The sequence below is a fragment of the Harpia harpyja genome, chromosome 4, assembly GCF_026419915.1.
Source record: "Harpia harpyja isolate bHarHar1 chromosome 4, bHarHar1 primary haplotype, whole genome shotgun sequence".
Classification (NCBI taxonomy): domain Eukaryota; kingdom Metazoa; phylum Chordata; class Aves; order Accipitriformes; family Accipitridae; genus Harpia; species Harpia harpyja.
In genome coordinates this window covers 16,704,923-16,720,599 of record NC_068943.1, presented here as the reverse complement: position 1 = coordinate 16,720,599, position 15,677 = coordinate 16,704,923, and the positions used below count along the sequence as shown (strand labels likewise).

The following is a 15,677-nucleotide window of genomic DNA, read 5'->3' as shown; positions in this document are numbered from 1 at the left end:
CTCATTGAGTACAGGCTAGTAAATACAAATAATTCAGTGTGGAAGAAATGCAGGTAGTACTTGACTTTATCTTATTGCAACTCTAAACAGTCAGTGCATGACCACCAAAGTTCTTTAAATAAATGTGATATGCTTCATCAAACTAAAAATTGTCCTTTGAATACAAAAGAGGAGTATCATAAATAAATTAAAACCCCCTCTTTTTTCTTATTATCATTATTAATTTTCAAATGAGAATCAATGTGGCCTTTTTTTCATCTTAAACAATTCTTCAATGGATAACATTTTTATTTTTAATTACAGTCCATTTATTATAAAATATTATATGTAAAATTATATTAATGTATTATATAGATGCCATATGTTAATAAGTGCATTTATTATATAAAATCAGCTTTTTCACAGCCAGTGATTTATGAGTTACTAGTATAAATGTGGTCATATGGTCCTAGAGATTGTATACAACCCTAGATAATAGTAGTTGCAACAGGAACCTGGGCTGGATATAACGACACAGCAAATAACACACTTCGGCAGCCATTCCATAGCTCATGGTGCTGGTGCCTGTACTGAATGAAATTATATTATCAAGTTAAAATGATAGAGCCATAGTCAGTTTAGAAGATGTAGGCAGGCCCATCACCTGTGGCATGGCAACACAATGCGACACAGCGGTCATAAATTGAAACAAGAGAGATTCAGACTGGATATAAGGAGGACTGTCCAGCAGTGGAGCAGGTTGCATGGAGAGTTGTGTCATCTCTGTCCTTGGAGTTTTTCAAGACCCAACTAGAAAAAGCCCTGAGCAACTTGGTCTGACCTCAGAGCTGCTGCTGCTTTGACCAGGAGGTTGGACTAGAGATCTCCTGAGGTCCCTGAATTCCAGCCTGAATTATCCTACAATACTGTAATGAACTTAGCATTTTTGAGTAGTTTGTCATTCTTTTGTACTGTCACACTGGAAAGAAACTGAAAAATATTGAAGTTTGAACTGATAACGCTTACTTCATAACTAACTAAACACTTATGATATGAAACAATTGTGATACATACTCAATGTAGTCAGGAATCTTCCTTGTGAGATCCATATAATTTTTTTCTCATTCAACATAAATAATTCAACTCATTTAATATGTTTAGGTTGAATCAAATAATTTGATTAATTCTGAGGTCTTTCTCACTTTCACAGAGCTGAGGACCTGGGTGATCACACTGAAGTAAAGTCTGCTGCTGACCAAAATAAAAAGCAGTGAGACTCAATCCATAGTTCTCTAAAATTTAAAGAACCAATATCAAGAGTTGTAGCTGGTTAGTGTGGTACTAGAAAATGTGAATTCCTTATACAAGCAAGAAGAACTTGCATAACTTGCGTAATATATCTGTATTATTTCTAAAATGTGCCTGATTAACCAAATACAACAATATAGCTGCATGTATTTTGATGACAAGCAATGACTCAAACCTAGTCTTGTAGTGAATGAAAATGCCTAGTGATAAGATCCTCATAAGTATTTTTGTGTTTATCTAGGTATTTTGTGAACTCAGCTGTTAGCATCTCAAAGAGTTATAAGTAAATGCATTCCTAGTTTAAAAGTTTCACTGCTACTAGGTTTCATTATTTGCAAAAACTAAGAACCATTTTGGTCAATTAACGTGAAGTTAGTATTATGCTTTTAGGTACCATTCTGATGGTGTCTTTTTGAGTCTTCCATGTAGTTGTATTTCTAAGTGAAGAGGAAGAGCAACTATCTGTATACATAAGGAGTTTTGCTATTTTTTAATATAAAATATTTTTATCCTAGCAGTCCCACTTGACAGTCTGACCAGAGAAGCACACACTGAGTATCTACAGTGAATGAGTTTCTCTTTAGTTCTGAAAGGGGGCCTGCCAGATTACCAGTCAAGCACAATAAAGGGTGCTGCTTCATGCAGCATGCTATGCATATAAAACAGTGACCAGCACTGAGCGAGGTTCATTTAGCAAAGCTTCAGACCTTGGCAAGCTCATTGAAATGAATCAAGCTGCAGCCCAAACATCCAGAGTTAAGGCTTATAATCATCAAGTTGTTTCAGAATATAACCTTTGGCAGAACCAAACAAGAGCAGCCTTTGTCTGAGCTGTTTTGTAAAATCATCAAAAACATTATTAGCACTTATTCCTTAAATCCTATAATTTGTCTGACAAGGTTTATTTTTATGTTTGGTTGCATGTCATGTTTGTGGCAGGGAAAACTGCAGGAGACAGGGTTTTGCTGGAATTGTAATCCTGCTTTTTGAAATAAGAGTCTACCTATCTGTTTAGCTGGTCATTTCAAATAAAAACGTAACTGTAGTTTATACAAAAAAAGAAAATTTGGAACTAAAATACAGTAAAAACAAGAATAAAACATTATAGAATACTGCCAACAAAATGCAGAATGCTATCAACCACTGAGACATTACTGCACAGTTGAAAACCTCAGTGGGCACTCTGAGGAAACTAGAGTTCTGTTAAAGTTAGATGAAGTTTCTGATATGAATATATCTACCAGCATAAACTAGAGGACTTATAATTTTAGGTCAATGATTCCATTATTTTTCACAAGCAACAATTTAACAACAGTAAGAAAAAGATAAATTTCTTTTACCTACTGTTTCTAGCCCAAGCTTGTACATTTATGTCTGTAAGTGTAACTAAAAGCTGTGTAGCTGAAAATTATTTCTAAAAGGTGTTTATTTTCTTGTTGTGTGGTTTCTTTTTTTAGGATAACTGAGCAAGCATACGCAAATCCTTCAAGGGCTCCAAATAATCTCCCAGAAACAAACTACTCCAGTGACAGTGAAAGAAAGACCAGGTACTGTGGACAATTAAATGAACCATAACATCTAAAGTGCCATTTCTTGCAAAAAACTGAAGAGAAACCATCTTTATGCAAGAAATTTCAGGGATGTTTAGAAACCTTACACTGGTCTCTGGAATCATACCAGTGCCCTTCCAAACTCTGCTTCCAGGATCCCACCCATAGAAGCCCACAAAGCATAGCTGTAATGCACAGAGTGGGGAGAATGAGACGTATCCTGTGTAGCTCTAGAGATGTAGCTGAGGCATGAAATTTAGGAAAGCAGTTAAACTAGAATTCTTATATAATCAATAGAGGAAAGGCTTCTCCTGCATGTTAGGTACACCATGCTCTCAGGGAGCTTATTTCTTTCCGAGGCTGTAAGGAAAACATTGCACTCTTCACTCAAGTGCCTTGTTAAGTTCCTAAAACTATATGGGATGAATCTGACCCACGTATCGTCTCCTACACCAATCACTGAAACTGTAACATGGGTTTCTGACTTTTTGACCAGGTACAAACTTTTAAAAACCATTTCTCTTGCAATACTCTTGCTCTATCTGGATTCTGTCTCTACAAGCAAATGTATTGCAAATCTGAGTAAAAAATGTGGTGTAGGGATATTTAATAGAACTAACTAAATACCAGGTCTGTTGGTAACAGGAAACTATTGAAACAAAGGAAACAATATTTTTTTCTTCACTGTCAAAATGTATTTTCAAGAAACATGACAACAAAAAATATAATATGTAATTCTTGAATGAAAGACCTTTTTGGATTAGGAAAACCTCTCTTCAGTACCAACCCACCCATCTATGGGGATTAATTAAATATTAATGTAGATGGGATTGCTCAAAGACATAGTCCTATATGTAAGGTGTTGTATTGCTGTATAGTGGTCGTGAGCTGCCTGAATCAAGGCTGATGACTTGGAAGGGAGAGGAGAAATCTTCTAATAGGGAAACAGATTTACTAATAGGGAAAATAGCAGTCACAGTCTGGTACTTTATGGGAACTATGGCCAATGTCCCAATCCTTAAGCTTATGCACACCCAAGCCTTGGTGTGGGTATGACTGGGCACAGAGTCTTTGATCTCTCATTTTCTTACATTTGCTGTAGGAGGTTCGAGTGTGGTTGAAACTTGGGTATTCTGAAACTTCTGCATGGCCTTGAAGGCCAAGGCCATGAATTGGTGGAGAAGAAAAGAAAATCCAAACAGCATACAACTTTAAGATTCAAAATGAATATTCAACACAAAAATTAATTAGCATTTTGCAGACATACACTATCTGAGGTGTAATGTTCTGATTATCTTTGAAAATTAAAATACAGTACAATAATACAAGAATGGCAGGGCAAAGAATGCGCTTCAATATGCAGTGTTAACTTACACTTGACAAAATGTATGCCCCCTACCTGAAGCTCTAATCCCAATTTAATTCATGAAAGCTTACTAAATGAATGGTCTTTGCAGGTTATTCTTTCAGGGTTTATGCAATAGGTTCTACAGAGTATTTATTGTTGAGTAGTTTTCTGTATAAATAAGTAACACAATAGCAAGTAAAGGAGTGGGTGATATGAACTGAAAGAAGGGACTTGATCAGATACACAGTTCTCGCGCTGCATTGTGGCTCAGTTTAAACTTAGTGTCTTGTCAAGCTGTCAGACTATGCATTTATTTGAAAAGGTTCTGGGTTTCCTCACACTTTCAGTTGGCAAGACTAGAAACTGATGCTTCAGGAATATTTTTGCTGTAGCTTCGTGGTTTTGTTCTATACAGTATAATATTTTTTTTTAAAGATGCGGTATATATGTTTGTGTATTTCAACCATAATACTCTAGCCAGTTATTAAAATCCAACGGACGCTGTTCTCTACACTAGGACACTTGAGGAAAGTATTTTTCTCTATACAATGTTCTGTAAGATAAACAGTGTTATTTTCAGTGTTATTTGATTAAGTGACATGCTACATCTAAATACCCCCATTATGTTGAGTGTGCAATGCACAGTACTCACTTTGCCCTGATCTCAACCCTGATTTAACTAGATCATTTGAAATGTCAACCTGACTCAGCACTAAGATTCTGCAGCTAAATACAATGAGTTAAATGGAAGATTCGGGAAAAATAAGCTTAACAACAAAAAGAAGCACACAAAGGCCCATACTTTATAGGAATAGACAGGTGATATTCCTATGCCACTTTTCACTATAGCAAGGGACTTTAGGCACCATCAACATACTCCAACCTGTAACATGTGTTGTGCACGTGCCTAGCTTGGCCAGGGCAAAAATAGCCAGAAAAACTCTTTCAAAAGGTGATCACTTAGCTTCAGTCTGCTTTCCTACTTAGTTAGCTTACTTTCATCTTGCCTGAAATGTAAATGGAGCACTGGGTGTTCATTTGAGGAGATACTTTCTCTGTGGTGAGCAAACCCAGGTTTGCTACATTGCTATTAAATAAAAGCATATTGCTATGTTCTATGAAACATAAATAAAACATTTCTCATTTAAACTTGTGCAATTTTAATACATTTCTGGTGTTGAATAGAAATCTAATAAGATATATACACATTATAAAAGGCAGGTATGTAGAAAAGTGTATCATCTGCGCTGTGTAACATGTTACATATGCATGTTACCAGTCTGCTATACTTTCCCTTAAAAAAAGACATGTTCTGCAGATACATATGATTATAAAAAATTGTTGCTAACATTGCTAAACATTATTCAAGAGCGATACGAAACATGTAATAAACACCATATAGCTTATGCATTTCTGGAGGAATAGGATAATTAAATCAGTTCAGAACTGTTCAAAATGTATAGCACATGACTTCTTCAGCTGTCACATACATGCTCATCCCTTCCGCACAAACAAAACTGACAGTTAAGTAACTAGAACTGGGACTGTTAAAAAAGGAAGATTTGACTTCCCTTATAGTTAAATTCAGTATATTCCTTTCTACTCTGCTAGAAGGAACAATACAGTTACTGTAGTAAACACATATCACACATTGAACAGCCTGTATTATAAAGACTCTCACTCTGCTTCCAGGGACATGTTGTTTGGCTGTTTGACAGCTTTTTGAGGACTAGTGAAAGAAGGGGGAAAAAGGAAAAAATGGAAATACCATTTCCTGATATGTATCATTTAGGCTGGGATATCAGCACAGGCACACCCAATACCATCATGTAGATTTTCTTCAATGGGCTTGTGGATTTCATTTTGAAATGTTGAAGAATCATTCAACAACAGAACACAGTCTAAAGACACTATATTTCTAGTTTATGCTTTTTTATTTGATATATTTTTCTTAATGGTTGTGAAAATACAGAAAAAGAACTCGTCACCAAGTATGATGATTTTTTTTAAAAGCTTGTTACATTAGTTTAATTTGCATATTATCATCAGTGTAGTGAAGCCTTTAAAAATAAAAAGTACTGTTTAGTGATTGCTATGCACTCACTGCTTCACAGCAAATCATCATATGGTGCCTATGAAGAAAATATAACTGGAAATACTATCAAAACTGTTTACTCTACTTCTGATCGGTAAGTACACATTAATAACATTGTAGAGTATCGAAGGACACAGACATTTTGCATAAGCATTGAAGTGTTCAGACAAAAGAGAGCAGTGGAAGTCACCATTAGGCTCGTCAGACAGCTTTTCATACAGCGCTCCCTTTCAGTGGGATCTTGCCATCAAATCATTACCACAGTTCAGCAGCCTAATACTACATTAGGCTTGTCACAGCTAACATTTTAGAATATCTATAGAAACAATAGCCAACGCCTTAAGTGATAGAGTTGGCTCTGCAAAATTTCCTTCCTTTGTGAGAATGGTGTCTGTAATGACCAACTTTATGTACAGATGTGGAGGAATAGGTTCACGTGACAATGCTGTTAAAAACTCTTATGTTTTCACACCAGTTAAGATATTCCCAAATATAAGGATATTTGCTCAATCAGTAGTATCTTACCTCATGGGAAAAAAAAAAATTAAACATACCCAATATTTTCAGTTCAGATAATTTGGACAGTCCCATTACTTGGAAATACCAAATCAGAAGAACTTGTATCCTTTCCAACATAACTATAAGGAACTCTGGGAATTATTAAGTATTGGTACAATAGTTTTATCATCGAGTAGAAAGGAGCAAGACCAGTTGATTTTGTAGTGCAAAACCAACACCAACAGTTGTACCTAGAGGAAGTACAGATTGATGTCACATAAGAACACATAAGCAAAAAAATCTGAGAAAATTGTTAAAAATATTATTGTTATGAATACTAGGTAGGCTGTTCTATACATGTGTTCACTATAACTGCCATGAAGGCAGGATTTCTGTCTGCAGTGCAGAAAATTAAAAATGTTTTCAGGCACTTCTGCAACATAGAGGGGAATTCTTTATCAGACTGATCAAATGACAGCAGTTTAAATTCAACTACCAATTTACTTTTGTGATTAAAACATTAAAATCATTACCCTCCACTTCATCCCCGTTTAGTATACATGCTCCCAGACATTCAGCAGCTTAATACAGTGTCTCATTTACTGTTTGAAATCATTCAGTTCACCAGAGAAGAGCATTCTTTCTATCAAGGTATATTTGCTACTTGACAATTATGCTCAGCAATTTGCCCATCACAGGAGCATGTATATTACACCTGTCAACTAGAATGGAGGGAATATACACATGACATTTTTCCATTTATGGCCATTGTACAGTATACAAATGTCTTTCCCATGTAGTGCACTAAGCTTATCAATTTTCTCCTTGAGATTTCAATGGTAGCTCTTTTTCTGACAGCTGATGTTATATTATATACACAGGAGTATAATTGGAAAAGATATATGTACATACTGCAGGAAGCCCTTGGGTATAGATGCCAAAATGATCTTAGATGCCTTGCAAATTTGCTGTCATTCGACTTGCTTCAAGGTAAGAAGATTTCACCTGCTACTAAGAAATATAATTTGAATGTAATACCTGCATTATATTACACATACAATAAACAAATATTTAGGCCTTAGGCCTTCTCCACCTGGGAGAAGAGGAAGGCTTGCACACTGGAGGAGAAGATTAATGTAGGAAATACTAGTCTCTCTCTCTCACCCCTAGATAATTCCTTCTTCTTTCTTTCCATCTCTCTCTCTCTCTCTCTCTCCCCCCCCCTCTATTCTCCCTCTCCCTGCCTCTCCTCTCTTGCAACCACAAAAAAGATAAAGGATGCAGTGGAACGTATCCTGAATGTCCTACACATTTATAAGCTTTCATTAAACATGCTTCCAGTCTGATATAGTGAATTATATCCTACTTACTTACACTTTCTTCAAACTGTAAAATTTTGTGCTATTTCTTTTTTTATGAAGTTTTGTAGATGTTCTTGATTAAGTGACATCTAAAACCATGACTTGTGCAGAAGCCACACTTAAAGGCATTAGTAAGAGGTATTTAAGCCATAGAGGTGAAATCATTTTACCCACTGGCATCAAAGATTTGGTTAAAATTTGGGTCTTATGGATAGTTTCTGCTGTAGGATAAAATAGTGTTGAAATCGGATATGTCTTTGCCTCAGTCTTATTTATTAAAAATTATGTAATTTTTTTTCCTGTTTCCAAGAAGAATGAAAGCACAGAAGACATTTTTTTTGCTTGTCATTCCAAAGCCTAAGCCTCAGCCTAAAACTCACTCTTAAACTTTTCTCAGGGTACACCTACCAGTGCTCAGCCCTCTGATCTGTTTTCTTTATGCCTCATTTGTCTTAATTCTGCTTGCATCTCCACACATAGTTTGTTGTTCTAACAAACAATACTTGGCAAAATCATCACATTAGCATAGCTCATTTTTCTGCCCAGTATTGCATAGTTTTTACTTCTGCTTCTGACAGCAATTCATTTACCTAGTTTACCTAGTTACTGCAAAAAAAGTAACCCAAAGCAGAATACAGCAGTAAGGTTGTACTTAATGTGTAGGAAGTTACGTATGCTTTTTGTCTCACATGGACTTTGTGAGCTCTCTGAGCACTAGAATGCAATTTATTCCATGGAAATCACTACATAATACCTCCTCAATATTATTATTGCAAGTAAATACAAGCTCTGGTTTGTTCCCATTCTTTTTAGATAGACCAACCCCCATAGAGAGGAATGGGCTTTTTATGCAGTAGGAGTATTAACATGTAGGTATTGGCTGAACTATCTGTTAAATATTTAAGCTTATTTTTTAAATTATATTTTTCTTGCTACCTATTCCCAAGTGGGGACCTGTCTGGCCAGCAAAATTCAGCTTAAGTTTTGTGTAACTACACATTTATGAAAGCACTGGCAAAAAAATTAAACAACTAATGTAGGTCTGTGGTTCATGCTTGTAGTTATGTATTTAGCTAAGTAGTGCAGTTTCTCATCATTAATATTCATTTAGCTCCTTACAAATACCCTATATCCATTAGAGATTTGCATGTAGCTGACAGCAGTATAAAGTCTTTGTTTCCTTGTAAAGTTATATACCAAAAGTTCAGCGAGCACATAATCCAAATTGTAGGTTTTTTCTCTGTATAAAAAATGCTAGCTAATCTTGGTGAACAAAGTTTTGAAAACATGTCCATCCTTTTGCTGATTTATGCAAGGAAACATAAAATGAGTGAAAAGAGCAGACTCTTTTATTAGTACCTTAATACTAACAGCTTATGTAGAAAAGATATAGAAAAAACATAGTTCTGTAAAACTGGGGAGTGGGGGGTGAGGGTCTTTAGTACTCTTAACATGTTATACTTATCAATACTGAGTGCTCAGTTGCAATTTCATACTAGCCCTAGTGAGCATATGTAACAAGGCAATTGCATATTGTCTGCATCCTGGATCTAATAATTCACACTGCCTTTAAATCCATGGTGTTGACATCACACAGTTTCTTTATTCATTTAGCTGCAAAGAGATGTTCTGGGTAAGACTGTTAATTTTTAATTTTAATAAAGACTTTCAGTCCAAATTTATCTGAATACACAGCCATTGTGAAAATTATGGAAAGGCTTACAGCCTTTCTGGAATGGCTGTCAATTCAGTTACTGAATTGCACTGTAAAAGTAATGCTGATTTTTCACTTATCAGAAGATAAAATATCCAAAGAAACCAGAATTTGCTATTCTTTTATTAGATTGCAAAAGAGATGATGCGGGTGTCAAGATTCTGGTTTATAGATCGAATTACATTGCTCCTTGATCCACTGTAGGCTGTCCTTGTGATCTTGGGAAGTCAACCTCTGTGTGTATCTGTGTGTTTTCATATGCGAAATATGGGAGATGCTTCTCTCTCTCAAAAATTAGCTTATTAAGATATTTATGAAAGCAGTGTCCAGATTCTGCAATAATGGTTGTATTGGGTCTGGCTGAGATGGAGTTAATTCTCCCCACAGCAGCCCTCATAGCACTGTGCTCTGCATCAGTAGCTAGAAAGGTGTTGATAACACACCAGTGTTTTGGCTACTGCTGAGCAGTGCTGGCACAGCATCAAGGCTGTCTTCCCAACATTTTTGCCCCCCCCTCAATGGCAGGCTGGGGCAGGGCAAGATCTCGGGAGGGGACATAACCAGGACAGCTGACCTAAACTAACCAAACAGATATTCCATACCATATGACGTCAGCTCAGATATAAAAGCTAAGTAAAGGGAGACGGAAGGGGGGCATTTTTGTCTTCCGGAGCAACCACTATGCGTACTGAAGCCCTGCTTCCCGGGAAGTGGCTAGACATCACCTGCTGATGGGAAGTAGAGAATAATATAATTTGTTTTTCTTTGCTTTCGCGCGCGACCTTGGCTTTCACTTTATTAAACTGTCCTTATCTTGACCCACGAGCCTTTTGTTATATTTTCTCCCCCCTGTCCAGCTGAGAAGGGGGAGTGATAGAGTGGCTTTGGTGGGCACCTGGCATCCAGCCAGGGTCAACCCACTACAATGGCAGACATAGTTAAGATAAAGTATCATAAAAGATTTTGAAATAAGCAGGTTTAGATTCTTTAAGACCTACTCCGAGTTGGATGATTAAGTCTGATCATGCTTCCTGTACTCAACGAAGAAACAAAAGGATCTCAAAAGAGTGATTAATCTTATTTGAGAATAAATTTCTAAGCTAAGGCAGAGAAAGTACCCTTTGGAAATGTCTGGGGGTAGAAAGGGGTTGGCGAGTATAATAAGAACCTAGAGAAACAGTTGAGACTTAGATATCTGATTTTTAGATGTCTGAAGGTGAGCTGTTTAATTTACTGTTCATTAAAACTACTCTTTCAGAGTTCAGATTTCATGATATTGCAGTAGTCATAACTTCTATTCTGGTCTGGCATTGCTTACTTCCTGAAAGACAGCATGCTGGGAATAAATATTAGAGAAGGGTTTAATTTTAATTTTTCTTGTATTTTACTTGTGCGTTGAAGTGTGAAGTATGTAAAAGACCACTGGAAGATCTGAAAGCAGGAGACAGCATCTGGATTTACAGACAAACTGTGCATTGTGAGCCTTGCTATTCCAAAATTAAAGGTAAGATTCAAGATGTATTTTACTGAACATCCAAAAAACAACGTAGAGAGCTTCATTCAAATAACTTCAATATATTACAACACAGCTATTGCTTTTGCTCATTTCTGTGTACTTAAACCTTTCCAAAGTATTTCATTCAGTAAGACTGGGTTGCCTAGGATGATCTGCAACCGCAGGTTCTAGACACAATAATTATTCTGTACCTGTGAGGGAAATCTCTTAAGGTCTCATTGTAATCTGTAGACTCCTACCTGTGTGGTCAATAGAGACACCTATAGTGAGGCAAGGGCATCTTGCCCTGAAAGTGACAAGAATAAATTGAAAGGCCATCTGAGAATCAGGTTGTTCTACTGAAAGGAGTAAGCCAGGGTTCAGAGGTATTTTCACATAATGTAGTCATTGTGAACAATAAAGAGAAAATACAAAATCTATTAAATCATAATGAAAATATTATACTGTGACTACCATTCTTACCTTTCTGAGGAGCACAGTGGTTAAACAAATGTGCAAGGCAGTGAAGAATGCAGCTTTTGTTCTATTAATTTTTCTAGAAGTTGATAGATTTTAAGTCTTCTCTGTTCACAGCAACTATCAATTCATAATACTATAAATCAGTACCTCTGTACCAAATAAAGACAAATGGAAATGTAGATTAAATATTCTGATAAGCTGGTGTTCACCTATGTACTTCTGAGATAAGATCATGTTAACTACAATTATATTAATCAATTTGTTTTGTTAAAATACTTTGTGGTATTATTCCACTGCAAAATTTGATGGAAAGAGTGAATTTTACAATTAATCAGATTATAAAATTAATAAGGCACTGTGACAGTTATAAAACTGTAGAAAGACATACCAACTGTCTGTATATTAAGCATTATAAATTGACATATACTATTTCAGCAAACAACAAGATGGGACAGTCAGACTTCAGCAGATTTTCTAAAAAAATAAATTGATCTAAAATTTCCTTGTATGACATTTAGAGAATACTGATTTTCTTGGCATATCTGATCAATCTTTTCTCTCTTGCAGAAAAATGGATCTACTAATTCTGACATACAGAAAGCATGATAAAGAAGTTCCACTAGTGTTTAGCTAGGTGTATTGGCCTGTTAATTCAAACTACTATGGGAAGTGATTCATTTTTATTGCTAGGAACAAATACTCTAAATGCAGTCCTACTGCATGGTTTCCAAAGGAATTAATTTCATGAGAATTTAGATGCCCTTTCATACACACATTCCAGGATACAAAACAAGATGTTGTTCAATATATTCATCAGATCTGTGAAACTGCTAAACTGTATGCAAAACTAACGATAATTTATTGAAATTTTCTGAACAGCTGGACATACCTGCACATATGTTTTGAAGGGACTATATTCTCTTTACTGAAAACACATCTCCTCAGGTATAAAGATCTGTTATCTTTGAATAGCATGAATGCCATTAATCTCATCAAAGATTAGTCATTTAAAAGTCAGCTATTCAGTTTAAACTACTATTTTCACACAGAGTGAGGTGGGTTCACTCTGCACCTTTGAGGAGAGAGATCAACCTCCAGAGGAAGATTCTTCCCAAGTAACTTAAATGGTAACTTTAAGATGGAACAAATAATCTTTGGAAAATGCATCTCTATTACTGCAGAGGGATTCTAGGCAAAAATCATTAGAGCATTTTAATTAACACTCCATGTTTGTAATTCTGGTAACTATTGTATTACCTTTTTTTTTCCCAGAAATGCACACTTAATAGTTGCCATGAATCATGAAATACATACTTTGCGTGACATTATGTTGTTGTATTTATCTTTCCTACTTGATTAAACTGACTAGTATCTAAACGCCTTGGATGGATTCATCTTGCCTAAATTTAAACATCTACAGTGTAGACATCTACTTCTAAGTTACTTGATCTATTCTGTCTTTACAGTCATATAGAGAAGTAGACATTTTTAGGAAGTGATTCAATTGGTCAGATTGCAAACATCTATTTTAGCATGATGTTAAGCATGCTCTGAATGTATGTCTTACTTTCCATGGTTTGCAAAGGAACCTGGAGTGAATAGTTCAGGTTTCTAGACATCTACATTAGGTCAGATGATAGATAAACTCCTTCCTTTGAGACTACAGTGAAAGCATTTTTTTTCCTTTTGGACATCATATGTGTATTAAAGTATACAAACTGAAAGAAGAGCTCATGCTTTGTTACAATGTGTTTCCACAACACTCAATATTTACCTGGCATATTTGCCTAAAATAATAAATAGTTCAGTAGTTTACTGGACAAAAAAAGGTGTTGACTACTAGTCTCTGCCATGAGATTGTTTAGATCATGGTTATTCAGAACTGATTTTATTACCTGACATCTCAGCTTAAAAGGACTTCCTGGATATGACCATGACAGAGTTAGAGTGCTCAGAGGCTGCGGGACCTGAGCAAGAGCTTAGAAAAGTGAAAAGTGCCAAAGCCATAGATTAATATTAGACTGTTGAATGGCTGTCCCAGCCAAACTTGCTCTCCTCATCTGCACATTCAGTAGTGGAGACAGGAGGTATGGATGTCTGTGTAATTTAAACCATTGGGCCTGTAGCTGAATAATGATGTAATCTGTCTTGCCTGGCTTAAAGGATGTTCAGACTGATATGCAAAGGAGACATGAAATAGTAGATAGTTTGTTTTGTTAGTTTTATGAAAATTTCTTATGAATTAATGGCAGTAGCTTTAATAAACCTGTTATTATAGATGCTTTCCCTGGTATGTGTCTCTTGTTGATGACATATTCTGGTTAAACTATACTTGTTATTACCCTGTGCTTCACCGGGAAACAATGAGACTTGCACAACAGGTGGAGAGACGTACTGGTGAAATTTTAATGTTTGGGTCACAAATTTGGTCCTGTTCAGAAGCCAACAGTTATTGCTAAGGCTCAGTTACAATGGAAGATGTTAGATGTTCACCTGAGCCAGCACATTAGAATCCAGGACTTCCTAGTGTTTGAGGGGATGAGAGGTTTTAGTTCACTCCACTAGAGACCAGGAGCAAACCCTAGATCCAAATATCTGCTAGTTAAATTCTCACTGACAGAGAAGTAGCAATAAGAAACAATAAATAATAATTCTGTGCTCCTTAATTCATCCTTGCTGAACAGCTCTGGTAATTTTGCCATGTGGTTTTTTTGTTATTTTTTTATTATACGTTGTAAGTTTGCTGAAAAGAAACACCGGGTTTGTGATGCTTGATATTTACCATATAAAAGCCGGCATGGCAGTACTCATTAAAAAAAATCATATTAACATCTCAATACCAATGTATCAAAACTTAATTGGTTTTTGTCCTTTTTGCATATCATTAGCATGTGGTGTTTTATTTGTCTTTGAGTAGTGCTTCCATGAAACAATCCAAATGAACAGTTTGCTGGCAGCTGGTTTAATGAACACGTTATCTTCAATAATGCACTAAATTAGACTGAAAAGCTGTATTGAGAGATGATGTACTAAATTATGTGGGGTTTTGTGATTCATCAGGCCCATTTTTTCAGTGTGTAATGGATACTTTATTTTACAAAGCTGGGGCATAGCTCTACAGGGGGGAGAATCAAATGATAAGAGCAAAGGAGTGAAATAATGCATATAATACATATTGATGCATTTAAATATGTAGATGGCTTCAAAGCTACTGGTATTTACAAGAACAAGGAATGTCACAAGAACAGCTTTGCTGTTTTAATATATTCTGTTGTATCCTGTGTAGGTTCGTACTGAATGCTCAGCTTGAGCATCCCCCCGCCCCAGCAGTGCTTGACACAAGGTGACAAACATCCGTAACATTTTCCTCTCATTCTCCTCCTCTTGAAATAAGTATCTCTGTGAGTTTGACAAGACATGCTCTCCCTTACTTTGTAGAGCCTCTTTAGCTAGGCTTGTAAAGAACTGGTCAAAATCAAAGGGCCTTGCTTTTATTCAGTAGGTCAGCTCTATTCCTTGCTCCTTGGTATGCAGATCCATGTCATGTTGGGATAGTTTCATGTGTTCAGTTTATTTACTCAGAATATATATAGGTCAGAACTCTGCTACTCTGCTTGCCTTCCTTGATATTTTAACATAACCCTGTTGTTTAGAATGAAGTATCCACTTTCCAGGTTGGTTTTGCTTTCTGATCATACTTCCATGTTGCTCACTGTAGCTACTCTGTTACACCAGGAGGTGGTTTTAGCTTCCAGTCAAGTTGGTGTCAGGCTATAAGGGAGAAATGTAGCCTTCTTTTCTCCCTTCTGCTGCACTATAACACCTCGTTTTTCTTCACAGACATCCTTC

The 15,677-nt window shown here is 36.1% G+C and overlaps 1 protein-coding gene across 1 annotated transcript; it reads left to right on the top strand.

The window, feature by feature from the left end:
• The first annotated feature begins 661 nt into the window (after positions 1–661).
• SCEL (sciellin) lies at positions 662–14,113 on the top strand. The gene is made up of 7 exons (XM_052785626.1): positions 662–738; positions 1,190–1,249; positions 2,745–2,834; positions 6,300–6,374; positions 7,660–7,768; positions 11,255–11,357; positions 12,396–14,113. The coding sequence occupies exons 1-7, from the start codon at positions 662–664 to the stop codon at positions 12,410–12,412; spliced, it is 531 nt and encodes a 176-aa protein (XP_052641586.1). The 3' UTR covers positions 12,413–14,113.
• Positions 14,114–15,677: the final 1,564 nt, after the last annotated feature.

What these genes read in the sequence shown, in the direction of transcription:
- SCEL (XM_052785626.1), top strand. Translation starts at nt 662, where the DNA reads ATGCGACACAGCGGTCATAAATTGAAACAAGAGAGATTCAGACTGGAT. An exon ending in ACTGTCCAGCAGTGGAGCAG is followed by an intron (nt 739 to 1,189) that starts GTTGCATGGAGA and finishes TCACTTTCACAG; the next exon opens with AGCTGAGGACCTGGGTGATC. An exon ending in GTCATTCGACTTGCTTCAAG is followed by an intron (nt 7,769 to 11,254) that starts GTAAGAAGATTT and finishes TGTGCGTTGAAG; the next exon opens with TGTGAAGTATGTAAAAGACC.